General features: G+C 43.6%; 1 protein-coding gene across 1 annotated transcript; it reads right to left on the bottom strand.

Annotated features, from left to right (window-relative positions):
- Window positions 1-1,653: 1,653 nt before the first annotated feature.
- Window positions 1,654-8,738, bottom strand: LOC142398130 (uncharacterized). The gene is made up of 2 exons (XM_075482110.1): window positions 6,473-8,738; window positions 1,654-5,105 (listed from the first exon to the last, which is right to left on the bottom strand). Exons 1-2 carry the CDS (start codon window positions 8,736-8,738, stop codon window positions 2,170-2,172), a joined length of 5,202 nt encoding a protein of 1,733 aa, XP_075338225.1. The 3' UTR covers window positions 1,654-2,169.
- Window positions 8,739-10,944: the final 2,206 nt, after the last annotated feature.

Genomic DNA, 10,944 nt, shown 5'->3' with positions numbered 1-10,944 from the left:
GAATATTTCTGTAGATGACAGGAGTCTGACTTGTACTGGAAGTCTGAAGTGTACAGAGTGAAAAGGAATGGTGAGAGTACAGTCCCCTGTGGTGCTCCTGTGCTGCTGATCACCTGGTTAGACACACAATTCTTTAGTCTGACAAACTGTGGTCTGTTTGTCAGGTAGTCATTAATCCAGGTGATTGTTGAGGCCTCCACCTGAGTCTTCTGGAGTTTCAGATGAAGCAGATCAGGCTGGATTGTGTTAAATGCACTGGAGAAATCAAAGAACATGATCCTCACAGTGCTGCCTGCTTTATCCAGATGACAGTGGGTTTGTTGAAGCAGGTGTATGATAGCGTCTTCAACTCCAACTCCATGGCGATAAGCAAACTGCAGGGGGTCCTGATATGTGCTGGTTTGCTTACACAGGTGGGTCAACAGGAGTCTCTCCAGGACCTTCATGATGTGGGATGTCAGGGCAACAGGTCTGTAGTCATTGATATCTGAAGGGTGAGTTTTCTTTTGTACCGGAACCAGACAGGATGTCTTCCACAACAGTGGTACCTTCTCTTGGGTCAAGCTAAGGTTGAAAAGGTGTTGCAGAATCCCACAGAGCTGCTCTGCACAGGCCTTCAGGACTCGGGGGCTGACACCATCTGGACCTGCAGCCTTGTTCCGGTTCAGTCTCTCCAACTGCCTCTTCACCTGACTTCTAGAAACAGAAAAGTGGGAGGGGGAGGCAAAGGGGACAGCAGCATCTCCTGATTTGGTTGAAGACAAACTAGTAAGTAAGTAAGTAATTTATTTATAATAATATAATACATAGGTTTTATATAGCGCTTTTCCAAATGCTCAAAGACGCTTTACATAAGGAACAAACAGAAAGCATAGACTAAAAAAACAAGACATTATAAACAAGAGAAAAACACTGTTACAGACTTTAGGCACATGGGGGGGGGGGGGGGGGGGAGGAACATTTTATCAGGTGTTGTAGGTGATTTTGAACAGGTGGGTTTTGAGCTGGCTTTTGAATGAGGGGAGTGTATCGGAGTTCCGGATGGTGGGGGGCAGGGAGTTCCAAAGGGTAGGGGCAGCGATGGAGAACGCTCTGTCCCCAAGGGTGCGGTACTTGGTCTTGGTGATGGGAGTGAGGAGGTTTGCATCAGAGGAGCGGAGATGTCGAGTGGGGGAGTAGGGGTGGAGGAGGTTTGTGAGGTATGGAGGTGCAAGGTTATTGAGGGCTTTGTAGGTGATGAGAAGGATCTTGAAGTTGATTCGCTGTTTTATTGGAAGCCAGTGAAGTTGTTGAAGGATGGGAGTGATGTGTTCTCTGGAGGGGGAGTGAGTGAGCAGTCGGGCAGCTGAGTTTTGGACATATTGCAGTTTTTGAAGAGCAGAGGAGGGGAGGCCATACAGGATGCTATTGCAATAGTCGAGTCTGGAGGTGATGAAGGCATGGACAAGTGTTTCGGCAGCTGAGGGGGAGAGAGTAGGGCGAAGGCGTGCAATGTTGCGAAGGTGGAAGAAGGCTATTTTAGTACCCTGGTTTATGTGGGATTTGAAGGAGAGTGTGGGGTCCATGATTCAATTCAATTCAATTCAATTCAATTCAATTCATTTTTATTTATATAGCGCCAAATACAACAAATGTCATCTCAAGGCACTTAGATAGTAAGTCCAATTCAAGCCAATTGGAATTCAATTAATTAATAATAATCATAATTCATAAAATAATCCAATTCGTTCATATAGAGCCAATTCAAAAACAATTTCCTAGCTAAGAAAACCAACAGATTGCACTGAAAACTTTTTGTTTTTCGGTCCAATCTCCCGGCCTGAGCGGCGTGCCTGAGGCGACTGTGGAGAGAAACGACTCCCTTTTAACAGGAAGAAACCTCTGGCAGAACCAGACTCAGGAAGGGTGGCCATCCGCCTCGACCAGCTGGGGTTTGAGAAGACAGAAAAAGGGGGGGGGGAAGGGGGCAGGGGGCCACCGCGACGGCGGCACTGTAACACCATTCAAAGGATATCTGTTGGAACAGGGAAACACGAGTTAATGACCACAATAATATCACATATACATAAAGAGAGTAAAGTGAGGAAAGGTGTGTCAGATGAGGCCCCCCAGCAGTCTAGGCCTATAGCAGCTTAACTATGGGATGTTTCAGGATCACCTGAGCCATCCCTAACTATAAGCTTTATCAAAAAGGAAAGTTTTAAGCCTGGTCTTAAAAGTGGAAAGGGTGTCTGCTTCCCGGACATTTACTGGCAGCTTATTCCACAAGAGAGGGGCCTGATAACTGAAGGCTCTGCCTCCCATTCTACTTTTAGAAACTCTGGGAACCTCAAGTAAACCTGCAGTTTGGGAACGAAGTGCTCTGTTAGGAAAATATCTTACAATGAGATCTTTAAGATATGATGGAGCTCGGTCATTAAGAGCTTTATATGTGAGGAGAAGAATCTTAAATTCTATTCTGAATTTAACAGGGAGCCAATGAAGAGAAGCTAAAACTGGAGAAATATGATCTCTCCTGTTAGTTCTCGTCAAAACTCTGGCTGCAGCATTTTGGATCAACTGAAGGCTTTTCAGAGAATATGTAGGACAGCCCAATAATAAAGAATTACAGTAGTCCAATCTTGAAGTAACAAATGCATGAATTAGTTTTTCTGCATCACTCTGAGACAAGATGTTCCTGATTTTAACAATATTACGAAGGTGAAAGAAGGCAGTCCTAGAAACCTGTTTTATATGCGAGTCAAATGATAAGTTCTGGTCAAAAATAACTCCAAGGTTCCTCACTGTAGAACTAGAAGCCAAGGAAATCCCATCTAGAGTAACTATATAGCTAGACAATTTCTCCCTGAAACGCTCAGGTCCAAAGATAACGACTTCAGTTTTGTCTGAATTTAGCAGCAGACAGTTCTGAGTCATCCAGGTCTTTATGTCTTTAAGACATGCTTGTAGTCTGACCAACCTATTGGGTTCATCTGGTTTTATAGATAAGTACAGCTGAGTATCATCAGCATAGCAATGGAAATTTATGCCATGCTGTCTAATAATGTTACCTAATGGAAGCATGTATAAAGTAAAAAGAATCGGTCCAAGCACAGAACCCTGGGGAACTCCATGACTTACTCTGGTGTGTGAGGAAGATTCTTCATTTACAAGAACAAACTGAAATCTATCAGATAAATATGATTTAAACCAGCCTAATGCAGTTCCTTTAATCCCAATAACATGTTCAAGTCTGTGTAATAAGATACTGTGATCGACCGTATCAAATGCAGCACTGAGATCCAACAGGACAAGCACAGACACAAGTCCGCTATCAGAGGCTAAGAGGAGATCATTGGTAACTTTCAGCAGTGCTGTTTCTGTGCTATGATGCACTCTGAATCCTGACTGAAACTCTTCAAACAAATTATTTCTGTGTAAATGATCACAAAGCTGAGCTGCAACTATTTTTTCAAGAACTTTAGACATAAAAGGGAGATTGGATATAGGTCTATAATGAGCCAACACTTCTGAATCAAGAGTAGGTTTTTTAAGTAAAGGTTTAATTACAGCAACCTTAAACGTCTGAGGTACATATCCTGTCAACAAAGACAGATTGATCAAATCCAATATGGAAGTGTCAATTAATGGGAAAACCTCCTTGAACAGTCTGGTTGGGATTGGGTCTAAAACACAAGTTGATGGTTTAGAAGAGACTATTGCTGTTGTTAGTTCAGAGAGATCAACTGGGCAGAAGCCGTCTAAATACAAATCAGGTTCTAAAGATACTTCTAAAGCTGCTGTACTTGATGATACATCACTAATAATAGTGGGAAGGACTCCATCAATCTTCTCTCTGATAGAAACAATTTTATTAATAAAGAAGCTCAGGAAATCATCACTGCTGAGAGTTAAAGGAATAACTGGCTCAGCAGAGCTCGGACTCTTAGTCAGACTGGCTACAGTGCTGAAAAGAAACCTGGGATTATTCTTATTCTCTTCTATCAATGATGAATAATAAGCAGTTCTAGCTTTACGAAGGGCTTTCTTATACATTGTTAAACTATCTTTCCAGACTAACTGAGACTCTTCTAAATTAGAGGAACGCCACTGTCTCTCCAGCTTTCTTGCAGTCTGCTTTAAAGCACGCAGCTGTGAATTATACCAAGGAGCCAGCCTCTTCTGACTGATTACCTTCCTTTTCATAGGGGCAACATTGTCCAGTGCTGTACGCATTGAAACTATAGTGCTGTCAACAAGAGAGTCAAGTGCTGCTGGAGTAAAGTTTAGGTAGTCGTCCTCTGTCATGTCTGCACATGGCAGTGAAGAAAAGGATGATGGAATTAATTCTTTAAATCTGGTTACAGCATCCTCTGATAGACACCTTCTATATGTAAATTTCTTCTCAGAAACTGTATAGTCAAGTAATGTAAACTCAAAGGTTATCAGAAAATGGTCAGATAAGACAGGGTTATGAGGGAACACTGTTAACTGTTCACTCTCAATGCCATAAGTCAGAACAAGATCAAGGGTGTGATTAAGGCAGTGAGTCGGTCCGTGAACACTCTGAGAAAATCCAATAGAGTCTAATATAGAATTAAAGTTCATATTCAGGCTGTCATTTTCAACATCTACATGAATATTAAAGTCACCCACTACAATGACTTTATCTGTACTCAGCACTAACTGGGATAAAAACTCTGAGAATTCAGACAGAAACTCAGAATAAGGGCCAGGTGGACGATACACAACAACAAACACAAGAGGTTTCTGGGATTTCCACTTTGCGTGGGAAAAACTGAGAATCAGATATTCAAAAGAGCTCAAACTAATCTTGGGTCTGGGACTGATGAGTAACCCTGATCTGAAAATAGCTGCCACTCCTCCTCCTCTGCCTGTGGTTCGAGGAACGTGAACATTTAAACAGTCAGAGGGAGTTGCTTCATTAATGCTAACATGATCCTCCTGCTGCAGCCAGGTTTCTGTAAGACAAAATATATCAATATGATGATCACAAATCAACTCATTCACTAACAGAGACTTCGAAAGGAGAGATCTGATATTCAACAAACCACATTTAATAGTTTGATGTTTTTGTTCAGTTAAAGTTTTTGTTTTAATAATTTCTTTTTGCACAAGAGGATTTGCTCCTTTTGTGTTAATTGATTGGGTGGGTAGCAGCAGGTGGGAAGCTGCAGAGAAGTGTGTAAGACTACAACTCTGCATCCTGGTCTGAGCCCTGGGTTGTCATGTTTTAGGGTGGCAAATAAATTCTTCCATATTTCTAGAAATGAGAGCTGCTCCTTCCAAAGTGGGATGGATGCCGTCTCTCCTCATCAGACCAGGTTTCCTCCAGAAAGATTGCCAATTATCTATGTAGCCCACGTTGTTTGCTGGACACCATCTAGACAACCAGCGATTGTAGGACGACATGCGGCTAAACATGTCATCGCTGGTCAGATTTGGCAGGGGTCCAGAGAAAACTACGGAGTCCGACATTGTTTTGGCAAAATCACACACCGATGCAACATTAATTTTAGTGACCTCCGATTGGCGTAACCGGGTGTCATTAACGCCGACGTGAATAACTATTTTACCATATTTACGTTTATCCTTAGCCAGCAGTTTTAAATAGGATTCTATGTCGCCCGCTCTGGCCCCTGGAATGCATTTGACTATGGCCGCTGGTGCCTCTAATGCCACGTTTCTGACTATAGAGCTGCCAATTACCAGGGTTTTGTCCTCAGCGGGTGTGTCGCTGAGTGGGGAAAATCTGTTAGAAGCGTGGACAGGTCGATGGTGAACAACGGGCTTGACTTTAGAGCTATGCCTCTTCCTGACAGTCACCCAGCCACGATGTAATCCCGGCTGCTCGGGTTCTGCCTGGGGGCGGCTAATGGAGCTAGCTACGCTAGGTGGCTCCACACTGGCAAAAGGGGCCTGGCTCGCTATCGGTTGATTTTCAACAGTGCAGAGCCGAGCTTCCAATTCAGATAACCTCGCCTCCAAAACTACAAAAAGACTACATTTGTTACATGTACCATTATCGCTAAAGGAGGCAGAGGAGTAACTAAACATCTGACACACGGAGCAGGTGAAAGCAGGAGAAGGAGGAAGAGAACCGGTAGCCATGCTACGCTAGAGAACCAGACACACCGCTAAAAAGTGAGAATAAAGATTAAAGATCTGTAGGAGTGTGTTAGAACAGAACGGTAAGCTATAGAGTTTAACTATGCAAAATTGTGTAAGTTATAGATCGAAATAAAGTGATTATCAGTACTCCAAGCGGAGCAAGAAATTCCACAGTGCACGAGCAAGGTAACAGGAAGTGATGCAACACGTCTTACCGCAAAGCGTCACAGCGTCAGCATGATGCCGAGATTTCTGACCAGGGGGGAGGGAGTGACGGAGTGACCATCAATGCAGAGTGAGAAATGCTGGGAGGTGGGGAGGGTGGATTTTGGGCCAAAAATTATAATTTCAGTTTTATTGCTGTTGAGTTTGAGGAAGTTGTGATTCATCCAGGCTTTGATGTCAGTTAGGCAATTGGTGAGGGTGGAGAGAATGGCAGGAGTAATGGCAGTGGTGGTGATGTATAGCTGGGTATCGTCGGCGTAACAGTGGAAGTGAAGACCATGGTGGCGGATAATGTGACCCAGTGGGAGCATGTAGAGGATGAAGAGGATTGGTCCGAGCACTGAGCCTTGGGGAACTCCGTGTGAGACAGGGGCGGTGCGGGATTTGTGGTTGTTGATGGAGATGTAGTGGAGTCTTTCAGATAGGTAGGAGGTGAACCAGGAGAGAGCGGAGTTGATGATGCCAATGGCTTGCAGACGGTTGAGGAGGATGGAGTGATTGATGGTGTCGAAGGCAGCACTGAGGTCGAGGAGGAGGAGAATGGTGAGGGAGCCGGAGTTGGAGGAGAGTAGGAGGTCATTGGTGACTTTTAAAAGTGCTGTTTCGGTACTGTGATGGGTTCTGAAGCCAGATTGGAATGTTTCGTACAGGTTATTGGAGAGGAGGTATTGCTTTAATTGTGCTGCGAGGGCTCTTTCCAGAATTTTTGAGAGGAATGGGAGGTTGGAGATGGGCCTGAAATTGTTGGGGTCGTCAGGGTCAAGGCCAGGTTTTTTAAGGAGGGGGGTGATGTGAGCAAGTTTAAGAGGAGAGGGGACGGTGCCGGAGGTAAGGGAGGAGTTGATGGTGTCCGTGATGAGTGGGGTGAGGGAGGTGAAACAGGCTTTGACAAGCTCAGAAGGCATGGGGTCCAGGGGGGAGGTGGATGATTTAATGGTGGAGAGTATTTTGGAGAGGTCGGCTGTGGTTATAGGGGAGAAGATGGAAAGCTGGTGGTCGGGGGATGAGGGAAATGGAGGTTCAGAGTTGGGGGTGGTGGCAGTGGAGGTGACAAGCTGGTTGTGTATGTTATCGATCTTAGAGTGGAAAAATGATAGGAGGTTGTTGCACTTCTCCGGGGTGAATGTGGATGAGATATTGTCCTGGGGTTTGAGGAGTTTGTTTATTGTTGAAAAGAAAGTGCGTGGGTTGGAGGATCCAGAGTGAATGATGCCAGAATAGTAAACAGAGCGGGCTTTGTTAAGTGCAGATTTGTAGAGGTGCATAAGATCTTTGTAGGCGAGGGCGTGAACTGTGAGACCGGTTTTCTTGATTAATCGTTCTAACTGTCTGAGTTGTTTTTTAAGTTTGTGAAGTTCTGGGGTGAACCATGGGGATGAGTGAATAAAAGTGACAGTTTTGGTTTTCAGGGGGGCCAGTTTGTTGAGAGAGGTAGACAGCGTGTTGTTGTAGATGTTGACTAGGTCCATGGGGGTTAGATTGGTCGAGAGGGGGAGGCCGGAGAGAGTGCTAGATATGCAGGTGGAGAGAGCGACTGGGCAGACGGACTTCAGGTTGCGGAAAGTTATTGTGCGGTCCTGTTTTGGTTGGGGGGCAGGAATGTCAATAGCGAGTGTGATGGCCAGGTGGTCGGAGATGGAGAGGTCGGTGCTGGAGATGTTGTGTATGTGGAGGCCGGTAGAGCAAACCAGATCTAGGATGTGTCCACCTTTATGGGTGGGGAAATTGATGTGTTGGGTGAAGCTGAAGCAGTTGAGTAGGTCCAGAAAGTCCATGGCATGTTTACAGTCCGGGGAGTCAATGTGGAGGTTGAAATCACCAAGGAGTAAAACAGATGGCGAGATGGAGGACAGTGCAGTGATGAATTCAGAGAGGTCTGATAGGAATAATGGATTGGGCTTGGGGGGGCGGTAGATAATTGAAATTATGAGAGGTTTAGGGCCAGGGAGTTTGAAAGCCAGGTGTTCAAAAGATTTAGCGGCAGGGATGGAGAGTGGGCGGGGTTGGAGGTCGTGATGGTAGATGGCAGCAATGCCCCCTCCTTTGCCCTCGGAACGTGGGTTGTCCAGGTATGAAAATCCAGCAGGGGTAGTTTGGTTGAGTGAAAAGTAATCCAAGGGTTTTTGCCAGGTTTCATTTAGACAGAGAAGGTCGAGTTGTTTGTCGATGATAAATTCATTGAGAATAAGACTTTTATTGTTGAGGGATCTTGTGTTGAAGAGTGCGAGTTTCAGGTACTTTTGTTTTGGAATTGATGGGGCGGAAGTAGGGATAGGGCGGAGGTTACAGGTGTTGGCATTTGGCCCGTTCTGATGACGTGTGTTGTTGTGATGACGCGATGAGGAAGTGCGGGAGCCGGTGCGTGAGCTGCGGTCAGACCACAGCGACGGAATCCCGCCCATGGTGGCGGAACCAATTTGTACAGCGCCTTTTGCAGACCAGGGTCACAAAGCGCTTTACAGGTACAGTAGAAACACAGAGTTAAGAAGTACATAAAAGTATAAGTTTAAAAAGGCCAAAGCAACTCAGTCACAATCATAGTGGAAGCAGAAGAATCCATGACTGAGGTGGAGGTGGAGATGTTACAGGAAAGCTGTGAGTCAGAGGAGGGTGGGATGTCTCTTTGGCTGGGAACAGGAGGGGAGGATGGTGAGCTTGTTCCTGAACTGAACCATAGTTCAACTGATACATAGTCCTATTGTTTTATATTGTTTTTTTATTAGTATTTATACAGTTTTTTTAATATAGTACATACAGACCTTTTATAGTTATATTGTTTACAAGTTGTTATGTCTGCACTGATAGGCATACCCCTTACTTTTCGTTGCACTCATTACAATGACAAACAGAAAATCTGAATCTGAATCTCTTCAGAAGCAGGAAGCAGAAAACACCAAAAAAGGTGACAAACTTGATTTTCAGTAAGAGGTCATTTCAAACAAGCAATAAAGGTCAGGATAACTTTCTACACATATTGGGGTGAGGGAAGACTTGATTTTGGCTACTGTTTGCACTACACAAAATCAATGTCTAAATATGCAGCCTTTTTTGAGTATATATTGAAAATTCCTCAGTACATCCTTTTCTTAATAAATTTTGTTGGAGTGACAGACCAACAACTGTCTCAGCAGGTATCCTTTGAATGATGCTACGGTGTTTATTGTCCCCTCTTTTCTGTCCTCTCAAACCCCAGCTGGTGGAGGCGGATGGCCACCTTTCCTGGTTCTGCTTCTGATGGCCACCCTTCCTGGTTCTGCCAGAGGTTTGTTCCTGTTCAAAGGGAGTCGTTCCTCTCCACAGTCGCCTCAGGCACGCTCAGGACGGGAGATTGGACTGAAGACAAGTTAGTTGGGAAATTCTTTTTTTTAACTGGCTCTGTATGTATGAATTGGATTTGATTGGATTATGATTACAATAAACTGGACTCTAAATGGCTTGAACTGGACTTTGTCATTGAAATGCCTTAAGATGACATTTGTTGATATATTGTTGTCAGAAATTTTCATTTATATTTATATAAATAAACTGAATTGAATTGAATCGATTACAATTGCACTAACTGTAATGAAAACTATTATAAATGGGGTTGGGTTAATGCACCAATTTGATAAAAGATACATAAACATATTTTCAGCATTGAGAGTGCCCAAAAGCACAGTAGCCTTCATTATTCTGAAGTGAAGAACTTACTGACAATATACTGCTTACAGCCAAGCCAACCTGAGTTGTAGAGCCAAAGAGGTCCAGAGTTCCCTTTTTTGAGAACATTACAGGAAGACAACCATCACTGCATTTCTTCACCGATCAGGCTTTACTGGGGTCGAACTGGAGCCATTCTTCAAAAAGCACATGAATGACTCTCCGACCTTGAGCAGCCTAATTTTCGTATCTGACAAAACAAAACATTCAGTCTGATTTCACATAAAAAGCAGAATTCAGAGGAGGTCATTAAAATGAATGTGAACTATTTCATTTTGGAATTTGAACTAGTTGTTGTGAAGCGTGAACTTGCATAACACTGGCACCAAAAAGGTTCGACATCCCACCAGTCCAACATGGGCCTCTAATTGTCGGAATGGCAACACTTAATTTTCTATCAAACGTCCCGTCATTCCGATGACGGTAAGTTTGATTTCTTTTAAACATCTAGACTTTCCGACAATTCCAACAATTGCGCAAGGCTTTATATAGCCTATTGATGTCTTAAGGACCTAACTGGTCACACCCGGAAGTAGATTAATCTTACTCCCCAATAATATAGAACATTTTTTTATTTAGCCTACATAAAGAACATGCATTTTGTGGCTTGTCAAAAGGTTCTTAATAGCTTTATTGTCACATCACGTAATCATATATGCAAGAGCGGAGAAGCTGCGCACATCCAAACAAATCAACATGGTTAAAAAGACGAAAACAAGTCTGCGCACTTCAGTTCCCTTATGTGCATTTGTCTATCGTATTCAATTCAATTCAATTCATTTTTATTTATATAGCGCCAAATACAACAAATGTCATCTCAAGGCACTTAGATAGTAAGTCCAATTCAAGCCAATTGGAATTCAATTAATTAATAATAATCATAATTCATAAAATAATCCAATTCGTTCA

This window comes from Odontesthes bonariensis, chromosome 13 (assembly GCF_027942865.1).
Source record: "Odontesthes bonariensis isolate fOdoBon6 chromosome 13, fOdoBon6.hap1, whole genome shotgun sequence".
In the NCBI taxonomy this organism is placed as follows: Eukaryota; Metazoa; Chordata; class Actinopteri; order Atheriniformes; family Atherinopsidae; genus Odontesthes; species Odontesthes bonariensis.
This window is presented reverse-complemented; position numbering and strand designations above follow the sequence as displayed.